Source organism: Poecilia reticulata, linkage group LG13 (genome assembly GCF_000633615.1).
Source record: "Poecilia reticulata strain Guanapo linkage group LG13, Guppy_female_1.0+MT, whole genome shotgun sequence".
NCBI classification, from domain to species: Eukaryota; Metazoa; Chordata; class Actinopteri; order Cyprinodontiformes; family Poeciliidae; genus Poecilia; species Poecilia reticulata.
The window spans coordinates 10,489,171-10,514,888 of NC_024343.1; the positions used below are offsets into that span (position 1 = coordinate 10,489,171).

A 25,718-nucleotide genomic window follows, 5' to 3' on the forward strand; every position below is an offset into this window, starting at 1 on the left:
ATACATACATACATACATACATACATACATACATACATACATACATACATACATACATACATACATACATACATACATACATACATACATACATAGGCAGATAGTTTGAGGGGAAGTACATATTATCTGCTTACATTTATTGTTATGTTTTAATTCAAAGTTGACTTTCTGTTTTCAGAAAACCAGTTGAAAGTCCTCCATCATTGGCATTTGGCATGGGTTTAAAATCACCAGCTACCACAGACACAGAGGAAGAGATGGCCACCATCTTAACTGGTAACACAAGCACAGCCACACATCTATTCTTTCTGTGTGATATACATCTTTTGACACAGAAAATGAGAGTGATACCATGAGATCTTGATATTTTTGCTGTACATCTAACCTTTCTGATGCACACAGTCAGAACAGGCTCTAAAACCAAGCTAACGCCTCTTCAGAAAAGTAGATCGACAGATGACTTACATCCACACATATCGCATTCAGATATACAAACACACAATTGGAAAATCTCTTTCTCTCAGCGGGTCAGACATATTGGTCCTTGCCCATTCATCCATAGCTTTGTGACAGGTAATCAGTGGCTGGGATTGTGCAGGTAGAGTGCTGTTATAAGTGGCTCAAGCTTGACAGTAAGGGATGGGGCATTCAAGGAGAGGGTTCAGCCAGTCATCTGTAGCTCACTGTCTGTAGCTTATCAGTCAATGAAGCGTTTTCATTTTCTATCTACAACCAAGGGTTAAAAGGAGATGGTAGACCAGCATTGCAACTGCCCCTTAATGCCTTTTGATCCCAGGGCATTCATCTGCTTCTTATTGCAATAAAGGGCCGTCTCTTTGTTAGTTTTTTAAATGTTATAGGTCAGAAATACTTCCTAGATCACTCTGTTTTCTGTTAAATAGTCACAACAAATTGGGAGTAATTTTAGATTGTGCTTACCTAAGGATAACATTAATTGGATTTAGTTGAGGGTTGAATATAAAAATTAACTCCTGATCAATTTTAGGTCTGTGAGTTTCAGCCACTCTATTTCACACATCCAAACGGTGCTTCTGAGAAAGTTGGTTTTGTCCCTGTTCTCCATGTAACAAAAGCCCCCCCTCAAACTCCACCACAACACTGATTTGGTTAGTTTACAATACCAGAAGATTGGCAGTTTCTGAAATACTCGGATGTGGTCGTCTGACACCAACAACTATGCCATATTCAAAATTCTGATGATGATGATGAACTTCAACAAGTTATCTTCACCACTCCTAAATGCTTATGTACTTTTCTATTTGATCGGCTAATTCAATATTTGTGTTATCAAGCAAAAATGGGTGAATCTAATAAAGTGGCCTGTGAAGGTACATTTTCCACAAACATGTTAGCACAAACTCTTTTGTTCGTTACTAGTGACCTTTGACAATAACTTGACAGAAAAGGGGCGGGGAGAAGTGGAGGAAGACATGTGGCAAAGAAACCATGGAGAGGGAGCGTGCCCGGTCTAACCACTGAGCCACGCGACGCACACACTTTCTTACACTCACAAATTGCTGTCACTCCACCACGTTGGTTTGACAGCATAAGAAAATGAAAATTTTAGATGAAGGGTTTCTTCCTACATGTAGGAAGTAAACAGCTTCTATTATTCATTGACATACTCATTTCTGCCCCTTTTATATTTAAAGATTGATGAGGGGGAGAGGCTCTGCAACCTGTTGTAACGAGCATGAATTAGAATAAAGGTTTGAAGCAGGTGGTAGGAATAGGTTATCAACCTCTGTACATCTCTCCATTTCCAAAAGACACTTCTGTTTTTGTCTTATCTGCATACAGTTACAAGAAAGAATAATCTATTATTTAATTGAGTAGTGAAATCAAAGTTATGGAGTGCACTTTTTTAAATAAGTTGCTGAAGAAATTTTGAGCACAGTAAACGCTTGAATGTGGATGGTTCACCTACTTGAATAAAGCTTAAAATCCCAAATTTAATGGTAAAATGTGACCCTTTTTGTGGTTTTAACAGAAGATAGTTTCTGTACCATTCTGTTACTTTTGATTATATTTTTTTACAAACATAAAAGACGTATGCTATGGAACAGTTGCAACCTACTTTGGACCATGCTAGTTTTCCACATTAGGAATGCAGAGCTTAAGACCAATGTCTTAGTTAATGCCATGATAAAATGAAACTTAACAGAACAGCAGTGTGTAAAAAGTGTCTGTTGGAGCAATTTGTTGAAGCACATGATTCATTTTCAGCATTTCTAATTTTAAGAGTATATTTTTAACTTGAATTGTGCATGATATAAGTGATTAGAAAATACATTTTAATTTGGTAAGCACACTTTTTGGAGGAATTATATGTGCTGAATTTAGCATTAAAAGATCAGATTTAGTTTGCTTCTGTCACAAATAGAATTTTTAACTAAAGTTTATAATGGGAATGCCTACCTCATCATGTAAACTGTTTGAAAACAGAGCACTTCATCATTTTCAAACAACTCTATATGTTCATACACATATTGCAGGTTCCAATTTTAGTCATCAAGACTTTTAAATCTTTGGAAACATGTTTTAGCATAAAATGTTTTTGATGGCAGAAACAACAATTACATCATTACCGTATCTCCACTTTCTCAACTAAATGCTTCTTATCTATCGTGATCATTTACTGCAAAGAGCATTCAGCCTTCATACTGGATTGCAATGAAGAGTTTTTTTTTTTACAGTGAATATGGATGATAGGAAATACAGAAATAGTATGCTCTGAAAGTCTGGAGGCTGGGCTGATTCCGGTTCTGTGAGGAAAGGGAAGGAACCAGAGAAATGGGAAACTGAAACACCAATTCTGGATAGGGCTTCCAGGATCCAGTGGAACTGAACACTGAAGGAGAGGCATGGATCCAGGTAAGTGTTGTGGAGGCTCCACTGCCATACTGGAGGTAGAGTGGACAGGTTATGGAGTCCAGGGTGAGGTTAGGCGTGGAGCAGTCATGGAACAACATGAATCCAATTCTACATGGAACAACATGAATCCAATTCTACAGCAAGACAAGGTGTGACTCCACTTGACCAGAGGAAGGATAAAACATGGACGAGTCCAGGACGAGCCGTGAAACACATCCGTAAAATTTGCTTTGCAGAGCTCAACAACACGGCATGAAAATGATGTAAGATACTACCAGCAAGAGGGTCCAACAAGCGTTGAGTGACTGCTCATTGGCTGAAAATGTGCTATATAAATAAAGTTACCTTACCTTATTTTACCTCAGCAGCTTCTTAAGACTCCAACAGCTAATTCCCTGAATCAGTAATCAGTCAGACTCTTTCACAACGATCTTCTCTGCAAGGAGTCACTCATACGAACACAAAAACTCAATCCTTCCATATTGCCTTTTTGATCATTTTGAATTTCTGAACATTTTTGTAAACATTTAAATTTTATACTTGAAATCATTTCAACTTGATTCCCAAAATTTAAATTTTATTCTGCTAAATCACAAAGAATGCTACATAAATATTCCTTATATCTTATTTTCTCAAGTCTAATTTGTGTTTTTATGTTTTTAGCTGAAGAGGAAGATTTTCGGGAGTACTGTTCATCACTGCTCAAAGTCCCTGTCAGCAAGGACAGCACTGAGTCACAAGTTTCCACGCCTGAATTATATCTAGTCATAGAAATTTTGGATGAGGTAAAAAAAAAAAAGACCTCTTTTATCCAAGAGCTTTTTTTATACTTAATATGTCACATCAAGATACAAAAACTTACAAGTGTACTTAGAGGGTTACAATATGAACATATTGTCTATTAACATTTATGTCTAACTCGTCCTCATGTGTTTCTTTTTTCACCACAGGAATCCAAAGATAAGAAGATGGTGTCTTTGACTGAGAAAAAGTTGGATAGCAACCCAGTGTAAGACTTTGTTTAAAGCATTTCTTAGCATGGCTTATAATATAGTAGCCAGGTTTAGATTATTTCTAATAAAAAATGCAAGTTTTTACCAGCAGAGCCAAATCTGTTGTTCTCAATAACAAAAAGGGAGCAGACATGTAAAAGTTTAAAGAGCCACTCATGACAAATTCTTAGTTGCTGGTAAATGGGTGTAGAGCAGATGTTCTCTTGGTTGAAAGTATGCCTTGTTTCTTTAAGACAACAGAGAAAAAGGTAATTATTGTCTGTTCTCCCTCAGTGCTGATGTGTACATCTAGATGAATAAGCTGCATTGTTGTTAAACCTGGACTCAGTAGTTAAGTGAGTTGAGATGAATTGCTTTACTTTCAAGTCTAATTCCAAATGGTTACATTGAAGAAAAAGGGGTTACAGTGGATTAGAATGTATTTATTGTCCCATTTGGCCATCAACAGGCAGATGATTTGAGAAGGTGCCTTATTTTCCACTCAGAGTTTCAGCTGTTCAACTATCCCAAACATCTTTGTTTGTTCACAGGAGTTCAAAAGCTGATCTCTCCTCTACCTGTTCAACTCAACCATCCAGACCATCTAAAGCATCAGTTCGACAAAAAGTCAAGAAGTCACATTGCCTTCACGATCAGATTTCCAAAAATGACTCGGTGAAAGGTAAGCTGTGTTTTACTATAAAACCTAAATAAGGCTTGAGATTAATTCGATTTTAATATAATTTTTTTTCCCTTGATGGCAGCAGTGCTTCTAAATTTGCCTTTGAAGGGGACCTATTATGTAAAATTCACTTTTATGCACACGTTTGTACCTCCATCTGTGTTTCTACTTTTTTCTGAAATGGTCCAAGTGCTTATAAAAACACCAATTCTTTCCTGGCAATAAGTTGATATTTTTTTGGGTCAAAAACTTATTAATTATTAAGTAACAATCAGAGGGCGCTGCCCCGTTTCCTAGCATTCCTAGCTAAGCCCACTCCCTCACCTAGCTGAGCACTTCTGGTCAGCTAGCTTTACTACTGTCCAATAGCTGTTTCATTGTACAGTTGAGCATCTGTTTCTATTTTCAGGTGTATTAGTGCAAGTGTAAAGGTTGAGTTGGGGTGGGTGTAGCAAGCAGCTTATTTCAATTTAAAGTGACAAAAGGCTCTGAAACAGTTAATTCTGAAAGGAGATAAAAATTGGCTGACCTGACCAGGTGAAATCACATCATCTGGGAATAATTTGTGCAAAATATGTAATGAAAAAGTTTTTATAACCTGTAGATCTTTTTTAACCTGTTCAAGGACGCATAGTAGGACCCAGTTGTAAAATTGTTCTTGTACAGTTAAACATAAATTTATCTTATTCCTGTCTGTGGATTATTTATCTAGCATAACCTTCAGATTATAGGGCATCCACTTGTTCTTCTGTCAGAACATCTAAGAAATCCGCTAAAATACCAACTTCATGTTAACCAAGGACAATTAACTCTCCTACAATAAGTAAATCAAAAGCTAACTTGGATCACCACAATGCTTCCCCTCTTTACCAAATTCAAAATTTAAAACTCTCAAACCCTCTCGGCCTCCTGTTTTATTTTTAACTGATGTTTCAATTTTGGATGGTGTGACGTCAGCTATCTCAGAGGAGCATCTTTCCCCTTCTTCATCAACAATTTTTTTCCCCTGAGGTTTATGATCAGTGTCTCTCCATCAGCCTCTATTCAGTGAGTCTTATTGCCAAAGGTTTACCACTCAACCCCACAACAAAATGGTACAGAAAAAGCCCGATCTTGCCAATTATTTGCAGAAGCAATCTCATCTCTGAACCCTTATGAAACACCAAGAGGCAATCTAATCTCCCCACAGCAATTCCAGCTTCCCAGCAGTGACCCAGATTGTCTGCTATTAGACAATCAACTCACACACTCTTTATCACCTGGTACTGTAACACCACAGCTAACGTCTAAAGCCTTGGGAACGATTATTTCAATAGCCAACCCTGTGCCAAACAATTGTCCTCAGCTATGAAGATGCTCCAGTTTTAATGTCATTAGTATGTGGTGACCACAAATTAACACCATCATGTAAAAAGGCATATTGTGTCTCATCATATCTTCTCTCAAATGATACTGTGATAATCCTGTGGATATGAATACTTCTGCAAATCACTGTGCGCTATTCCTCAAAAAGTCAGATGTAGACAGACTTTTTGGGGAATAGCTTAATTTTGCAGATAACGTTTGATACAGTCAGAATGATAGGGGATTTAGATGCTATCTGCCATAACATTGCTGTCATTGCATTGGATTAATACACTTCATTTTCACATTGAATAATTCTATGGCGCAGTCTTGAAATTAAAAACAGGCCAACAGAAAACTATTCTCCATTTAAGGCCAATAAATTAAAATTCTTTGCAGTGAAGAAACCTGAAGAAAACAACTATTTCATGCACAGCTTAAACACAGTTAGTAGTGAATGGCTTGTAAATATCACAGTAATAGCTTAGTTTATTCTCCGGGGCTGTCAAAACAAATTTAGATCCAACTATTAACCATGTTCTATTTATTTATTTTTGTTAAAACTGATTAGAGTTTATTTCTAATTGCACATCACTCTTAAACATGTAACAAACAGAAAGGTAAATGAATGTACTAATGGCTATAAACACATTTATTGCTGCATCACCATGGCAACATTACATAGCACAGTGAAATCTGTGGCCTCTCACTCTAATCAACAGAATACCCCAAACCTTAATCCTCTGATGAAACCCACTTTAAGTTTCAAATTAAGTGTATATTTAAAATCTTTAAAAGTTTAAGGGCAGCCATGTTTAGAGGAGAGTATTTCTTTTAGCGGTTACATTCATCATAAAAAGTTAGCATGTTGTCTGGATGTATATTGTGAAGTCTCACTTGATGGGGCCCATGTTTGTAACATGTATAAGAATTGATAAGTGGATGGTAAAACTGTAGACACGGGGAAAGCAGTTAATATTTAGCACATTTAATGCATTCAGATGAATGAGACCTGATTTGACCATCCACCACTTGCATTAGAAAAAGAGAAGTCTGCTACAGTGACAGCTAAAAGGGTCTATTCTTTCACAACTTTCTCAAACCTTTTTTACTTTAACTTTCCTTCCCTTGCTTCACATGTCTACAAATATTTCTGTGTTCATCCATCATCTCTGTGTTCTCCTTCATCTTTTTCATCCTTTATTTCCACTACTTACTTCAGCTCTTTGACCAAGGAGACATTGAATGCCAGCTTTATCAGCTTATTAGAGCTTTAAAGTGTCAAGGACACTTATATCACACATTACCATTTTACTGGAATATTGAATATAAAAATGTTTTCTCCATCAGTTGAAAACATTACAAACAAGGATAGTCTGTTTTTACTGTTCACCTTGACATTTTACCATGTAACAATCATATGATGTTTATTAATACTCTTGGAAAACAAGTGTTGTTCTTTTTAGCTACAACACATTGGCAACTTTTATTTTTATGTTGGGTGTTTATTTCTGTTTGGTAAAGACAGGGATATAATGACCAGTGACAGTCTTTACCTGGCTCCAACAGAAGAAGACTCCTGTGCAGAGAAAGCAAGAATACATGGACATTTACCAAGGGAGAAATCAAGAGAAATGGCCAATAATCTGGAAATGTCTTATCGAGAGGGCTTAAGACCTGCAAAGAAAAGAACAGATAAAGATTTGCAAACCGAAGGCACAAGACAGCGGCCAGAAACACACATGGTAATATATTTTATTTACTGTACGTAAAGTAAAGTTATGCTGAAAAGAATTACTTTGTTTTATACAAATGTTTTCCATGTTGCTATCTTTGTTTAATGAAAGCCCTATGAAGGACTCTCACTCAAACTAGTTCCCCTTCCCTTCCTACAACCTACTTGGAGATGGATGGATGAATGGATAGATGGATGGATGCATGCATGAGTGGATTTAAATGACATAGTGAAATATGTAGTTTTGTAAAAATTTAGGGGTAATTTTATACAAGCTTAGAACCTCAACCTTGAACTTCAAAAAGTGAACAGAGGTGAGTAAAGTACCAAAAAATGTATTCTAATAAGGGTAGTGGTACTTCAGCATATGTTTATTACGTAAAAGTAAGGATTTACTCAACTAAGAGTAAAAAAAACTATTTAGTAAAAAGGCAACTCAAGTACCAAGTAACGGATCAGAACATCTGATTTAATATTTACAAAAATCATCAGATAAACGAAAAGTAGAAAGTTATGTATGTTTAGTATTTCAAAGAGAAATGAAAAAAAAATCACACGAATAAATAACATAATTACAAAATAACAAATTAAGGCAGAAGAATCTAAGTTCACTCTAAAACTTATTAAACAGAAAGTTATGAATATGTATGTTACCAGTGTCACTGTGGTGCACTATATTTTTTTGTTTTTTTACAATCAAATGTCTCAGTAAATGGAAACTTTAGAGTGTAGGCATGTGCCTGTGTCTTGGGCATTTTTGGTTAAAACATGTTTGTTGTTCATCTAGTGAAATTACTCACAGTGGGTAAAGCATGTAGAAATTTTGTTACAGTAAGAGTAGTGATACTTTATAGAAATGCCACTCAAAAAAACATAAAAAGTATGATGCGTAAGCTACTCCTAAAGCTATGTTTTTTCCTAAATGTTATTCAAGTAAGTGTAGATATTTACTACCCACCTCTGGAACCGACAGGAGGAATGCTCTGTTTTTATTAGGACTAGGAGTTAGATCAACATCAGCTCCCATCCTGTAAAGCGTTAGTGATTGCCACAGTCGCATATGACTTCTACCAATTGTACGTGACTTGCATCGGTTTCAATCTCAAAAAATCCAAACTGGAAGCAAAATTGTTTTAGAAATCTGTGAAATTAGCTGACCATCAAAGCCAAGCAGTCAGTACAGACCATTTCTTTCTATACACACATTTCTAAACACATGCCACAGTGTTAAATGTTATCACTGTTATTATGAATTTCTTACCTCTTTGCTTTGTGACCTCGTTGCTGCTATTGTTGTAAGCTACAGTTATCATCCTCTTGTATCAACTGCTAATTGACGAGCCGGTCCATTATGCACTTAATGCATAAAGCATAATTTGCAAAATGCTCTAAAAAAAATGTGGTGCTGTTTGTCAGCAGCAGTTGTTAAAGGTGAAACTGTAAAAGTAACATACAACAGAAATGCGAATAAGCCTTGGTAATATTCACAGCACAATTCAGAATTAAGGCGGCAGTGCTTTTGCCAAATCCAGTATGACACAAATTGGTATTGACACACTGTGATGCAGAATGAAAAGTTTTGTGGCCTTTATTAGAAAACGATGGTAAACTGAGTAGAAAGAGAAAGGAAAGGCATGCAATGGCTTAGGTCACTTGCTGTTGGAGTTGTGTTTTTAAGAATGTCATTGGTTTCGTTTGTTGTGATTAGTTGACGTCATGGGTATAAATGCGACTTAAATATTCGTATCCTTTTGTCACAGAAGATATAAGTTTTAGACGTTTATAATGTTTGATATATTCACTGACTAAAGTAAAGGAACTTCAGTGACACATAGCTAACTAGTTAGTTTTTATAGCTGCTACCCTTTTCTATTAGACAATGTAATTAGACTACATAATTTATCTATAACTTAGAGATATATAATGCTGTGGTATTAAAAGTGAAATTCATTGATAAAAGAAAGCAGAAGCAGAGTGGATTAAAAGAAGACCTATCTGAATGGTCTCAAATGAGTAATCTAACATTTAATGACATGAATCCCTCGTACCGTGGCAAAGGAATGAAAAGAAAAAAAAGAGGAGCAGCCAACGCTTTATTAAAAAGCTTGAATAAAATGATGTTCATGATTGTAAAGATGGTGGTTATCTGGACTCTCTGGACCTAAATCAAACTGCTCCTGGAATGATTAGATAGTATTTTCTTTTTCTAATTTTCTCTCTCTTTGCACAAGACTTTTTCTGCTCTCTTTTCCTGTTAATTCCTTTTACTCTCACTCCCCTTCATGTCTCTTTATCAATCTTTTTGTTCATTTTTTTTAGGTTTCTTCTTCCATTTCTGCATTTTTTTTTCTTACGTTTACACTGTATATAAGGCAGCTAGTCATTATTAGAACATATCCTGCATTAAGAAATATCATTCCTTCCAGGTTGTTCAGTATCACTGTTTGGTCTCTTGCCATTTCATTGTTTATCTTTTAGCCTGACTTCCTCCTTTCTTTCCTCATCCCTGCTCCTTTCTTGCTCTGAGCATTGCTATTCCCACTTGCCTTTCTCCCTACATTCTCCCAGCCCATCTGCAGTGTCATGCAAGGCTAGCATGCTAATGTATCAGATCTAATCTTAACTAAACAGAGCTTGCTCACTTTACTCCTATCTCACAGGAGGACACTTGCATGGGAGGAACGGCAAACACACCACACAATTGTGAGATGTTCTTGCCAGCTCCAGGGGTTAATTAAAAATCAATTCATCAAGTGGAAACAAAGGAAACGGGGAGAGCGGGGAATAATCTTCATTAAAAGACTTTGTCTTATTAATATGTATTTACATGCTCGACATTGAAAATATACAAATTCACAGTTACTTGGGTTCATAAAAGTTACAATGATAGTAGATTTTACTTTAGCCCATACTCTGCTGGTTTATGTGCTATATTTTCATGTTTTGTTTCATTATTGTTGTGTCATCCAGCTCCAATATATATTTTTACTTTTTTGTTTTTTTGTCTCGTCTTGCTCTCCTTCTTTGTGTGCCATCTCCCTTTCTCATTCTAACATGAAATGTTTGAATCTATTTCTGTCCCTCATTCTCCTCTGTCTTCCCATCTGTTTTCATATCCCCTTAGGTGATGCAAAACCAGACTGCTGGGTTTGGATCAGAGCAGTTCTGTGATCTGGATGGGTTTTTGCCTTTAGGTTTGGACACGGATACCGGTCACCCAGACTCACCAGAGCAGACACACTGTGACAGACTTCACACATGCCAATTTTCAGTGCGTGCCTCAGACCCAACAGGTTGGTTAAAAAGGGGAAAGTGTTTTGATATGCATAAGGGTTGTTTTTGAATATTAATGCATCACTTTCAGAGGGTTTCATCAATCTGGATCATGTTTTTTTTTTGTGTGCTGCATCAGGAAGTGTCACTGCTGTTTTTGTACTTCAGGAGATTAGATTGTAAAGATTACCTCCGTGTCCAACTTTTGCTTGAAGATACTTTCCAATTTGCAAGCATTATTCATATCACAAAGGCCTCATAATGGGGTTTTCAACAAATATGTAAAATTTGTGGAGCTTACAAGAGAGATGAAAATGAGTTTTAAACCCAAAGGAGTTCTGGCTGCTTGGCGAAACAAGAGCGATGGGTGGGGGAGCAACAGACAATTTACTTCTTGCTGGTCCAAAGGGAGGTTTTCTCAGATGTGCTTTTTATTATGTATGTGAATGTGTGTATGCCAATGCTTCTGAGTCAGTGTGCTTTTTTTTTTTTTTTTTACCCGTGTTTAGTTCTTCAGTTCTTGGTGAAACAGGCACACACAGACCTAGACATAGGTCCTGTGGTTTAACCATCACTTCTGTCCCCCCATTTACACTGAATATCTGCATTCTATCAAAACAACTCATATATATGACACATCTTCTCACTCTTGTTTCTCTTTTAGTTGGGAAGTAGATAATAATAATAATGCTGTTATTAATTTGGATCAAAAACAATCTATAAATAATTTTTTTCTAGGCACAGTTTATCTATTCATCGTCTTGTTTTTTCTTTTCTTTTTAGTTTTTTTAAATCCATAGCAAAAAAGCTTGTGCTAACAAAATTGCTAAAACACAACTGTTCTTGGTCATCTAGTCTGTTAGCCATTAAGACAAACAAACAAACAAACATCTATTTTGCATTCTTACAATTGATTTCTTATCTCTTCATCTTCTTTTTCTAGATTATTCTGTTGAATGCTAAAGTGGAACTTTTAGATAGATATTTTGGTGACATTCTGTTGCATTTGTGAGCCATGGACAAAATCTGTTTTGCAAGGTTATCATGACCTCTGATAACCTTTTAGTCCACTTGAACTAAAATGCACAAAGGTATTGCCTTTGTGCATTTTAGTTCAAGTGGACATTTTTTACCATGCTTAATAAATATCCTGCGGGTATTTATTGGATTTTGCATTCATGGCATTGCACTATGTAAACAGACAGACTGACAAACAACCTGAGAAGAGTGTGTCTAGACATTTAAAGCTGTAGCAGTGCTCTAGTCTTGTTTTTGGAAGTGGATATACTTTGACCTTCACCCCTTATTCTCAAATTGCAACAGATACTTCTATCATATATTTGCAGTCGCACATCACACATTAAAAATATGGTCTCGAGACCAGGACTGCTCTAATGTACTGCAACACTAGGAGTTTGTTCTGTGGGTTGCCGAATCAAACCCCTACTCCGTCTGTCTCAGTCGTTGTGTCCTCAGCCAACACACTTCACGTGCCTTTCCTTCTGGTGGTGTACGGCAGTCTCGCTTCTGTCTGAACATAGTGAGTTTGGAGTCCTTCAGATAACACACTCTACCATTGGCCAGTTATATTAACTTGACGGTCAATGGTCAAACTAATATAACTGACCAATATACAAGTCTCACTTTTGGAATTTAATTTTCTCATATATTGGGAAGAGCCTATGTTTATTAATTCCTCAATGTAATTTTACTTAATTTAACCTCAGTTTATTTTTTCTCTTCTGGTGTTTCTTTTTAGAGTCCAATTTGGTTTTATCTACATAGCAGGTAATTTTGCAGCTGGATCATTGTTTATTTGTTTGGTAAACCTTGCTTTGCCTCATTAAGGCCAGACTTCTTGTATTAGTGATATATTTTTTGGACAATGGTGGCAACGGGGGTCAGAGTTTGTCCCCCAGTCAGTTGGTTGCCGCTCCATTTGCCTCCATCGGTGGAGGGCCTGGTGGAACCGGTCCATGACAGCCTCGCCTCTGTCAATGTACCCCAGGGCAGCTATGGCTACCATCTGGTAGCTTGCCACCATCAGTACATGAATGGTAAATGACTGAAAGTAGTGTGAAGCGCTTTGGGGTCCTCTGGACTTCATAAAGTGCTATACAATTTCAGGCCATTTACCATGTATTTAACATTTAGTTATATTCAGAAAGTCACTCACTCCTTAAAAATTACGTTTAGTCGATTTGTGCGTAGCATGACACCTGAACGTATTACATGAGGACTGAATCACATGTAATAATTTATCCAGCCAAATGGTTTTGTATTAAATGTTTCTTCTTTTGTATGAATCTGTCAATTTAAAAAATATATTTAAATATGTTTGTATTATTTTAATTCTGAGACTGAAATAGATGTTTGTTTGCTTGTCTGGGCGAATTCCCCTGTCCAGAAATGACGAATGACAACTTAGTTGTATGAAATAAATAAGTATTTTTTTAAGAAGACTTCCTATAGGGGAACTGCTACCCTTCTTGCACAGTGCAGCCAACTACTGATCAAATCTTATACTGTCTCTGCCACCATTGTTAAAGCTCCAAAGATAATGGAACAGAAAAGTAACAGGAGAGCAGTATCACCCTGACAACACTTTACGAGTCTTTATAGCCCTCCATCTGTTTTCTTTATTTCTTTTTATTTACTGAGATTTAACACATCTCATGTCTCCACCTCTACCTTTTCTACATTCCTTCTTCCTTTGTGCTCTGGGCTGTCATTGGTTTGGACACAACGTTGTCAGTATGCAGTTTCTTGTTGCATCTGGATCAAGTAAACAAGAACTAGAGGGAGACAGAAACATAGCACAGAAAAAAATAAAGGTCTCTGAAAAAGTTTTAGAAAATAGAAGTAAGTAAAAATATCTATAAGACCATATACACTTTCTTCACATTAAAATATGCTAAATACTAAAACATGAGATGAAAAAATTGCCAGCAAGGTATGTACAGGTACAGAAAAACTGCTAGATGTACAAAAAAAAACCCTTAGCTGACCAGAAATGACTGTCTTCTTATATTTTGCTGATTTAGACTAGTTAGAAGCTTCTCGGTGCAGTCAATAACATTAATTAATTGGCTGACCACTGGAGAGAAAGAAGGAAAAGCAGTAATTGCTTTGCAGCTATCGTGATTGGCTGAAAAGTCTTGTTGAGCATTACTGCCTTGGTCCTAATACTGCTGAAAGCTGAAATATAATAAACAAATAACTAAATTCACCTGAATGTTTCTATGCAATTATTGACAATATCCCGATCTATTATAGTAAAACTGGAAACTATTGGTGCATAGAAAAGATGCTGTGCAGGCTTTGATAATTGACGTTTGTTACTCCTGTTTGTTGTTTTTAGTTGGTCGATGCTCTGTCAGCCTGAATGAGTGCCTAATATTGTAGAAATCATAGGGGAGCTTTGCTTCTTTTAGTGGTTCAACTACTTTACCCTAAAGCCTTGTTTTATTGATTTGTTGTCAACCCCAGCAAGTAACTATACTGCAATTATCATATTGACTGATAAAGGAAACCTTAAATATTATGATCTGAAAACATAACCTTTTCGTTAAAATTATTTTGTTTTAACTTTGGGATAATTAGTATCCCCAAAGCATTGCGAGACTCACTCCTGGGCTTTTATTAATTTTTTTTATATGCCATTTACGTGTTGTTGTTGACTTTTTCCGCTGTACGGCAAAGTAAAGGCATTGCTAATAATATTCTGAAATGCAACTAAAACAAAACATACCATAAACTTGTCAGATATTTGTCATTTAATTATTTTTAATCTTGTCAAAGCTATAGCAATCAAAATGAGTATATCTCATTACAGAAACAGGTGGACCAATGCCTCAGATTTGATACATTTTACTATAAAACCTGACTATAAAAGAGATTGTAGTAAGTTTGGTAGACTGTATCTGAGGAGAAAAAATGCTAACTGAGGTTGTAGATTTGTGTAGATGAAGATGCTTATGCTTGTTAAAGATAAAGGTATAAACATTAACCATATGACTTAAAAGTGGCAAAAAAACCTGTTACAGTTGTAAGTTCTTAACAATAAGTTTGATTATATTAATCATCAAAAAGGTGAATGCATGTTACACAACAAGAAGTAAAAGATCTAAATGTTATGTTATTCAAAGCTGCATATTTCAGTCTGAATAATTAACATTGAGTCTTTCGAGATATTTGTTAGCTGATCTGTCATTTGCATTATAAGGTTCATATTTGTCTTGGTCGGATTTGTCTTTGCCTCTTTCTTACTTTTTCTCTTCATTTTTGTAACTTCAGTGCATCGTTCACACAGCAGCCTTGGACGTCACTCTGAGGAATACCTGCTTGGCGAAGTGATGAAGGACAGATATGCAGAGCCAACGGGAATTCAAATTCATTCAACCCAGAGAGAAGAAATGTCAGCAAATGAACTCAGAACATCTGGTAAACATCTGCACACATTCTTCTAACACTCTTCTGTGTATTTTCATGCGTGTCCTTGAACAGTTTAAGGAAGCTGGGTGCCACCTGTTACGGCTCTGTGTTCCTTTACACCAAATTCAATTTTGTACACAATTAATCCACCAGATTCCTCTTATAGCCAAAAGTTCATGACAGTAACCATGGAAATTTTTTAAACAGATTATACCTTATCACTGTCGGACACAAAATGGCACACATGCCATGGTTATGCTGCAAGTACTGCTTGAAAACATATGCATGTCTGGGCATTAATCCAACAAAGTATTTTATCACGTGCGAATCAGGTCTGTCCTTATTAAACACTGATATATTCTATCCAGCTGTATGAAACTACTGTGGCTCTAAAAAGTGACTGAATATACAGTCTTTTTTTTTTCTAAAGTGCCTTGAGAATATATTTGTTGCAAATCGGAGCTACGTGAAGATACTGAATGTAACAGAAAAATTGACAAAATTTTTGTTGAATACAAAAGCTGCAATAGTTGAGCTGCATAATGGGCTCAACACGTGGCAGGTGATGTTCCTCTCTTCTCCCTTCATTTTCTGTGTGATAAGGTGAAAAGTGCTTGCTTTCCTCCAGCTAAGCGACCCATGAAATTGGTGCATGTAAAATTTTGAGCTCATACATGTAGATGTGCACATGGACCATATATGCAAGCTAACAACACGACACAAGCAAGTTGAAAAATGTTCAACTTTTGTTGCCGTCACGTCCCGTGTTGGATTCACCTGTGGGGGCTTTCGCTGCCATATGCCGCTCCTTATGTGTTGAGCCCACACGTGTGCAGATATTTAAAGATTTGCTTTTTTAAAGTATCTTCTGATATATACAGTTATCTTGAGACCGCACTTATCATCAATTATACTGAATCTGATTAACCTGAAATAAAATTAAACTTTCTTATCAGTTTCCCTGACACTGCTCATTTTCACTCTTAAGTTGACGTCATAGTTTGCAGAGGCAAGCACAAATTAAAAAGTGATAGTTTTTAATTTACCAAGAAATCAGGTAGCAAAAATTCAACATTGTTGTTTAAATGCAATCAGCAACAATCTGAGAAAATGTAAGACAAAAGGGACTAAAACTGAATTTTTCCTAAATTGATCAGTTATGAAATTTGACCTGATTAGATAAACTTGAAGGACAGATGGCTGCTCTCCCTGCTGTCAGACTCCTACCAAAGATGACTAAAACCTGAAATAAAGTCAAAACGTGCTTGAACAAACAATACACACTTGTTCATACTGTGTTATTGCACCTTTTCAATTTCTATTTTTACTCCATTATCACATTTCAGCTAAACTGTGCAGGATAATTATACATTTTTAAATTGTCATTCTCTAATTTTTATATTTCAAAACACTGACATTTTAACAAGGAAGTTTCTTTGATTGATTCAGATTTTACAGGTTTGTTGTCGTTAAATACTTTGTATTATATTCTAACATTTGGAAATAAACGTCATAAATTTCAACGGATGTATTTTAAAATCTCTATAATCTTTCTACCTGCAAAATAATTTGAGTGATGATAAAATTGCATATTTCCTACAAGGTAACCATAGTCATGTTCTAGAAGAATCGTTTCGAGTCGGCGAGGCTTCCCTTAGAAAGCCTCCATTCTGTGCTTCTAATTTAGGCTTAATAGAGAAGTGAATTCAGCTGCTGTACTCTCATTAACATTTCACTGAGCTAATGATAAAATCATTTCAATAAAGCCAGTAGGTTATTGAAAGAGCTAACGTATGGTGTGAAAGAGGTTTTTGTGATTTAGTTCATTAAATTTTTTAATTTTAACTTTGCAATTGACTGCATTCTCTTTGATCACTGTTTATAGTTAATATTAAAACAGAAAGAGAAAAACTACTAAAAAACAGGATTTCTTTCAGTTTCAATTATATTCTACACAACAGTCATCAAGATTTAATCCCCATACACCAGTGCAGATTTACTGGCCAAAAAAACCTTAGGAGCAAAATTAATCAAATTGCTTCTCTTCACTCTTATGTTTTCAGTCTTTTGTCAATAAACTTAATATGTATAAAATCACCCAAGCTAGATATATCAGAATACTTTGCCATTATGTTGTATCTGTCAAACACTCAATGTTATTTGATAAAATTGTCAATTTAACAGAAGCCCTTAACATGTTTTTCAAGATCCTTCATTTACTCTAACAAAACTAAGCATAGGTATACAGTGACTAAGTGCAATGTTTTTTGTTTTTTTTAATATATAGAAGACTCACACAAAAAACATCTCTACTAATAATCACGTGTGCCATGAATGATTGTTTTAAACATTTCTTGAAACTATTTTCAATTGGGGAACTCGTATATGTTTGTAGTTTTTGTTTTACCATTTTTTGAGTCTCTTATTTTTTTGAGTGTAGTTGACACCGATGTTATACTAAACTGTAGGTTTATGACCAAAACAAAAGATTGCATTAGAATATGACTCAAAGGTATAGATATGTAGAACTATACTGTTAGGAGGGTATAATTATTGCATTGACTTTATTTGCCAAGGATGTTTTCAGTACAAAATAAACTTGGTTCAGACTTGCACTACCTTGCAATATTCACGGAAAGTCTGTCATATTGCAAATATGACTTGTTAAAAAGGTCAGATTTGTAGATTGCGTGACTTTTAGATCTTTCCCTTCGCTAATGTTATCTAACAAACTTCTAAGGTTAGAGGTTAAATTGCATACAGCTTGACATTTTTTGTACTAATTAGGTGATTTCTGAATGCAAGTGGTTCCACTGGATTTTATTTCATGGGTGGTTAAATAAGTGCTGAAGGCAAATGCAATGCAGCTTCTCTCTCCACTTAAAAAGTATCCACTATTTTGAGGTTGTTTATCAAACCGAATCCAAATAAAATTCATTCTAGTTTGTGGGTGTGACACTCTTATCAGCAGCAGGAAACTGAACATTTATTCTAAATTGAAATGAATTTAGTCCAGAAGTATCTTATGTTCAGACGTGTTTTCAGCTCTTCATTTTGTGCATCTTTCCTCCCGTGCCATTTACTCTGACAGTGCAGGCGGCAGTGATGCTTTAAGTGGAGGTTCTAAGGCAGCCTGAAGACGGGAACAACAGCAGAGAGGGAGGAGAGAAGGTGGGGTGAGGAGACAATGGAAGATTGAAAGAGTGAAATCTTTAACACGAGAGCTGAAACTGGTTAGACAGCAAGCAGCATGAGGAATCAGTGTGCTACAGACATACACATGCTCAGCCACACCATCATAGCTTCTCAGTGGGGGCCTCAATGTAATTTACAGTGAGCAGGTGGGGATGGATGTTCAATCTGATTCAATTTGATGTGGCTCGCAGTGGAGTGGGATGAGACACCACTCATTCCACTAACTGTTGTGATCATTTTTGTATCTCTCACTCTTTCTTTGTAGCCAGAGCTACATTCCTTTTACCTTTGCCTTTCTTCCACTACGCCTCCCCTTATCTCTGTCTAACACTCACTCCTTCTGTAGGTATTTTCAAAGAATTCCTTTTGCCACATTCTTACGTTCGTCATTGCATCCGTCAATCAACGGCACATCTTCCAAAACAAGAGCTGAGACTCTTGAGTGATCAGAAAAAACACTATTTGCAAATCATACCAGATCTTCTCTTAAAGGAAAGCTCTCTCAACAGCTATAGTATAAGTTGTTAATAAGGCATTTTTGGAACATATGCACTCTTTTTTTCCATCCAATCATTTAGAAAAAAATCTGTTTTTACCTATTCCTACTGCATGATTTCAAGCCGCTGCAGTTTTGCTCCTTTGAACTTGCTATGCATGAGTAGATACTATTACTCATCGTTGTAGATCATTAAATATAATATCTGTTGTTTATTCCTTCATTGATATGGACCACAAAAACTCCCATGCCCACGTGCTCAAGAAAAAAAAGGTTAAGACTACGTTTTGACTCTTTGAAGAACCTTGTCTTAATCCCACAGGGAAATTAAATATTAGTCGAGGTTCTTCAAAGAGTTGTTGTAGATGCTGATGGCTTAGGGCAGAAAGATTTCCTGCAGCAGTGTGTATTACAGCAGTTCTGAAGAAGCCTCTGACTAAAAACTCTGTTGTTGCAGTGTAGTCTCATAAAGAGGATGCTCAGGATTGTTCATAATTTTCTTGATTTTCTGAAGATTTCTTCGTTGCATTGTCATCTCCAAAGGTTCCAGAGTCATTCCTATAACAGAACCAGCCTTCTTTCCCAGATTGTTTAGCCTTTTTAAGTCCCTGGCTTTGCTTCTACCCCCAGCAGATAATGGCAGAAAATATTACACTCTCCACAACAGACTTATAGAAGATATCCAGCATCTTGCGGTTTACACTCTGTCCGTCCTTGTAAACTGCTTCGCTGTTGCATTTCCTGTTCAGCCTAGATGAACACCAAGGTTTTTCTCAACCACTTTCACTACACTTTCTCTCCTCCATAAAAATAATTGCTGTATTTTAGATAATTTAAAGTTATCCCAATCTTCAGTAATGGGGAAGAAATCTCCAGTAAACAACATGGAGTCAAAAACAAACAGTATTCTGGCACAAGAGAGTTTTGGATTCTAGTATATGGGAAAAGTTGTGGTGTGTGTGTGGGGGGAGGGAACTAACATAAGAGCGGAGGGTGGGGATATTTTCAGGAAAATACTAATACAGGAGTATGGCGGAAAAGGGGGTAAAAAACAAACAAAAAATGGTTGTTTCCCGGTCAAAACGGGAGACTTGACAGGTCTGCTCCTGTGAGAGAGGTTTGACTGGCAGTCCGGCCCACCAGGTCATGTCTGCACAGTTGCAGTTAACAATAGTGACCCCTACTGCTTCCACCTCAGCAACATTTTTGCTATATTTAGCGCCATTTCAGACAAAAATAATTGGTATCAACCAAAATCTGAACAGGCAGGTCAGGCTTTTTTAAAGGTAATCGACCAACAGGCAGAAAAATGCAGTTGGCGCACCCATTGCTTTCCACCTGTGTCTTCTGGAGTTTTTCACAAAGTACATCAGGCTGAGTTGCATTAAATGTGTTGGAGAAATCAAACGGCATGAACCTCTCAGTGCTGCCTTGTTTGTCCAGAGATGTTTTTCTTTAATGATAAACTAGAGCTCTCAACCCAAGAGAATTTGAATTAGTAGGGAAGCATTGGTCACTATCCAGGAGTAAATTAAGATTTTACTGTACATGTACTTAACTTTTTCAAAGATTCAAAATCATTAACCACAAAGCTGTAAATATTTATAATGTTTCAGTTGTCAGCATGTTGACCAGGAAGACTAACAAATGCTCTGTCATAACCAAAACACTACCATCCCTTTTACAAACACAATGACTGGTTCAGCCAGGAAAAAGCAAGCTGAAAAGTGAAGGAATGCAACAGATAAAATCCGATTTCATACAGTTTAGAAGGTGAGTGTTGTTCTTGCAGCATGTGTGCATCAGCCACCATCCTGTGTGGTTTTTTTGTGAGGCAGTGAATGACTAAAATCAGTGTAGTAAATGGGGTAATCAGATTTCTTTCAATTTAGTTTTAATTGAGAAGCCCGCAGCCACCTGATGCCAGTGATTAAGACTGATCCAGTGCATTAACTTATTATGGTGAACAAGCGGTTTCCTTGAAAATATTAAGTAGCTGTCCTTTATTGGGAAATAATAGATGCTCTGCAGCCAGTCAGAGCTGAGTGTTAAATATTTTTGCTGCCTTTTCTGAGTAAAATAGGCTTTGAACAAACTAACCATGTACATTTTATAGCCATATCATTTTATTGTTGTGTGTACTGTCTGTGTGTATTATTGTTAGCTGTTTTATTTATTTATTTTTTTTCAGTTGAAATATTTGAGTGTGACATTTGTGCTAGTCATGTGGACCAGAACTCTCAAGTTTGAATTAAATGAAGTAAGAAACATCGCGAGGTGATACAGGTTTTCTTTTCATCCTTCCAATACTTAAAAATGTCCAGATTCTCTTCATATTTCGGCTGGATTTTGTCTTATAGATTGTGAAATTATAAATACAAGTTGATAATGGGTGACTAATTAGCAAACTATTGTGTTGGTTATCTCATGACACTATAGAGGAAAAGAAGTAGGTGCAGTTCAATCAAAATAAAAAAACGAATCATTTTAATTGAAACATCCGTTTTCTATCTCAAACTTAAAGACGCAATGTTTTTTTTTTTGACATTTCATGAATTTATTTTTAAATAAAGGTTTCATCATTATGTCAAACTCATCATGCTTTCTTCTTTCCCTCACCTCTTCTTCCCACCTGTTTGTCTTTAAAATTTGCTCCGGCAGGTTGTCAACTTTCTCGAGCTCCACAAGTGGTTATGGAGATCTGCAGTGTGGACCAGACTGGCTGTGAGGACCCCGACATGGACACCGACATGACCGCACGAATGCTGCACATTATGGAGCAGGAGCTACAACTTCTGGCAAATACACAGTGCATGCGTAAAAAAAATCTATAAATAAATAAATGCCAGCATGCTACCTTATTACGAAACTGACTTGTAAAAATTCAGTGATCTTTAATATCTGTTTTTTAAAAAGCTGTCCAAGGTTTCAGTTTGGAGTCAGAAGACAGTGGAGGGGAAAACGAAGATGAGAGTCAACATTTGAAATGGTGCATAAATTCAGCTGGTTATTTTTACTGCATAAGCAGCATATGCATCCCTGTGTCCTTGTTTTTACAATCATTATGTGTATCAGCATGTGACAGTGCAGAGAGATTTCTCATCACAACATTATGCTTCCTTAACCTCAACCATTCTGATTCCTGAAAGAACCAAACCACATTGACTGAAAATTATCTGACATTGATTACTAGTGAATATCAGTGTGTTATGTTTAAACACTGATCGAAACATGATTGAAACCTCAAAATCAGTTTTGCAACCCTGAAGCATTCCTATTTTTCTGGAATGCTTTACTTTAGCCAAATTCAACCACAGCACTAAAATCCTTGTCACAATCTTAGTCATGAACTGTAACAATTGATGAAAAAATTGTTTCATCCTAAAAAGATAAATGAACATTTAAGAAGGTATGTGTTTAAATCTGAAAAGGAAAGTTTTTGTCTCTGCCCTGACCATTTGTGTCTAAACATGTATCTGTATTTTTGCTTTTCCAACCTTAAATCTTTCCACTCTTCCTGGTTCTCCCTCCTTGTGGTGCTTGTCAGTCTCTCTCTGTCTGATATATGAAATGTGTAATGGATCATTAGCCAGCACAACGACTTTAGCTCTGACATCCTGTTAGGTACTAAGTCCTAATGTGCTGTTCAGTGTTTATATGTGTGAAAATAGAGTGAGAGAGAGTGTATGTGTGTGCGTGTGCGTGTGTGTGTGTCAGCATGTTTCCTTGTATTTTTAAAATAATTTTAAGGGTCTATGCCCTTTAGATACTTCAGTATAGAGAGGGTATTTTCTGCTCAAGACGCCTGGCACTGAAAGGACTCTAAGTTTATTCCACTCATAGATTAGAAGTGAACAGAGTAATTAATGTTTTATGAAATCAGTGGTGTTGCTTGATCAGCAATGTATCTTCTCCAGTCTGTTTTCAGGCTCTTTGGCAACTGGTTGAGGACGTTTCCACTACTTTCATTACAGTGTTTGTTTTTTAATCAGACGTTTCCCACAGCCTGCCAGTATGTCACTGCAGACACACTGCTTTGTTTTCTGGCAGGAAAATCCTAAATGCCAGAAATTCTTGTATGTACCATTGGATTCAAAGAGATTGCTGTGCAACCAATAAAACACACAAAAACAGGTGTCTCCTAATTGCAGGTTTACATGCTGCATGTGTGAATGCATTGGTAATTGATCTATCCTGTTACAGGGGATAAACATTAGCAGAAAAACAGCGCTGTAGTTGCTGAGGTGTACTCAACCAAATAATTTGCTGCCTAGCAAAACTCTATGTTTAGGGCATCCTCACTTATTCAGGTGGCCACTTTGTCAACTCTTAGTCATGCTTTCTCTCCTCCATAAAAAAACCTGCTGTATTTTAGATCATTTAATGCTATCCCAATCTTCAGTAATGGGGAAGAGATCTCCAGTGAACAACATGGAGTCAAAAACAAACGGTATTCTGGCTCAGGAGAGGTCGCTGTAACCATTGAATTTGTACAAGCAAAGTGGATCAAATCTTTGAAAAGCTCAGGGTAGAAATGTATTAACAAAGCAAAAGTTTTATTATGCGACAATCAACATACTTGTACAAATTCTTGAGACATGTAGCACTCTGTCGTAAAAGGCATTTGAGTAAGGGGGTTGCTGCAAGTGGTGTACTTAACTAACTTCATCTCTTACGCACCACCACTGCTGCCTCACATCTACAGAGGAGCTCTTTAAGTGACAGTATTATCAGTGTGTGGGTGGGGTGGATGACATTGATGTGCCTGCTGTTTTTTTGTTTTTTTAGAACTTCCAAATTATACTTGGCTGCATGAACACAGTCAAAGATGCTTTCCCAAATCTTTTAACATGTACAGAGACCAAAGTTCAATTCTTGTCCCTGTTCTGTTTCAGATACATTCAGTTCTTTCTTACTCACAAAATTATATTTTCTCCCATTTCCTATTTAAACCTTTTCAAACTTTTCGTCAAACCAAATGCTTGTGATCATTTAATAGTTTCCCAATTGCTAAAATGTCTGCAAATTTGTCTGATGATGACTAAGGAGTCTACTGGTTTCAAATGTGACTTAATGCTCTCTTATGGCACCACATAAGCTACACCTCCAGCTGGTACACCCTATTTTGACCTTTACATCATATTCTAATGTTATTCTCTCAGGGTTGCCTTGATTCTTTCATGCATGTTTGAGAAATCCTTGAATCTGCCATGGCAACCATTCAGTTGTCCAAAACTGAAGGTAGCATGGTTACATGATTGTTCCATAAAATGTCACAATGTGCCAGGAAATTCATATTACTGCCCCTTCAAGATTAATTCCTGGAATATTTAGAACATTTGCATCACATGCATTTACTGATTATAGGCCACAATGTGAGTATTGTATGTGTTTAACATTCAACCTTTAATTTGTGGGTTTGGTCTTTTAGGGACGGCCCCAGCAGGGAACAACACCGAGAGGAGAACACTACAGAGAGAGACCGACAAAGTGTCCTCTTACTGCCATGAGTCACGTACTGACAGAGACAAGCGAATGAAATTCACAATTGGTTTAAATTGTGTTCATGTGTTGTGCAAATGCATTTTACCCACATTTTTATAAATGTGGCAGTTATAATAAATGCTGTTTTGATTTGCCTTCTTTCATCTGTGACTCTTGTTCCTGTGCACCATGTTTAAATTAGTCATATGGGAGGGCTGTGCCGTACTGTGAGATGCATGCCTGTGGAAGGATTAACTGAAGAAATAAAACAATTTGACATGCAGGGGACGGCAATGGGACAGGAGGTGACGTGAAGACAAATGGTGTCTTTTCCTTTATTCTCAGCAAGAGGCTGCCTGGAACCCTTTGCGTGTGTGTTTATCAGAACGCGTGTGTGTTTGAGACATGAGTTAAAGGACAGACATTGAGGGACAGTTGCTGTTGGTGCCAGTTTTCTTTTTTCCTACAGGGGTTAGGAAGAACATTTCTTTTCTCTGTCACCATTTTGTTCTTTAATAAGGTTAAGGTGGCACTAGATTAGGTCAGGCTGTCTACACATACACGTGCATGCACTGAGTAAGCTCCTGTAGGTGATAAATTATGTTTGCGAGGGAAGGAAAAGGAAACTGTGCCAGTGGTTGCTGCTCCTGCCATCTCTCTGTACGCTTCTGCAGGAGTGGAGGAAGATAAACACCAGGCACGGAAACAGGTTTGTCGTCTCTGAGGCGAATGTGCAGATGCTCTAGTGCTGTGTTGCTAGCGTGTATGTTTCTCACTTCTGTTGTTTTCCATTATTCCCTGCAGCCAGTCCTAATCTATCATGGCCGCCACTGTCCTCTGCTGAGATCACTACCCCACATCCACCACTTTATCTCCAGCTGATATGCATTTGAGAATCAAACAAGGACAAACAGGTGGAAAATCACGCTTGCATTACAAAGCCAAACACACACACGCACACACACAGAGAAACTGGAATTCAATAGATGCTAACTTTGTGATGGAATTGCAGATTAGTTTGTGAACTGTTGATTGTGTGTGGTGAATGTGAACGCACATGGCCCCGCTCTTTACTCAGTAACTGTGGAGGTATATAAGGGGCTTTTTTTTTGCCTGACGTTAATCGCTGGAAGCAGACAGCAAAAGCCCCGTAATCCAACAGCAATTACCACAAGGCTGATTGATAGC

At 36.9% G+C, this 25,718-nt stretch overlaps 1 protein-coding gene across 4 annotated transcripts in view; it reads left to right on the top strand.

Annotated features, from left to right (window-relative positions):
• zbbx (zinc finger, B-box domain containing) overlaps window positions 1-24,694 on the top strand; it is a 52,898-nt gene extending 28,204 nt beyond the window's left edge. For 2 of the 4 annotated variants that reach the window (XM_008425335.2, XM_008425336.2), the window contains exons 10-19: window positions 179-276; window positions 3,559-3,680; window positions 3,846-3,904; window positions 4,439-4,569; window positions 7,438-7,658; window positions 10,773-10,941; window positions 15,218-15,364; window positions 21,708-21,863; window positions 21,963-22,035; window positions 24,478-24,652. In XM_008425335.2, the coding sequence (XP_008423557.1) occupies window positions 179-276; window positions 3,559-3,680; window positions 3,846-3,904; window positions 4,439-4,569; window positions 7,438-7,658; window positions 10,773-10,941; window positions 15,218-15,364; window positions 21,708-21,863; window positions 21,963-22,035; window positions 24,478-24,556 (1,255 nt within the window). In that variant the 3' untranslated portion in view covers window positions 24,557-24,652. Of the gene's footprint in view, window positions 1-178; window positions 277-3,558; window positions 3,681-3,845; window positions 3,905-4,438; window positions 4,570-7,437; window positions 7,659-10,772; window positions 10,942-15,217; window positions 15,365-21,707; window positions 21,864-21,962; window positions 22,036-24,477 lie in introns of all 4 variants that reach the window. The other 2 variants (XM_008425337.2, XM_008425339.2) reach the window with 2 other exon arrangements.
• Window positions 24,695-25,718: the final 1,024 nt, after the last annotated feature.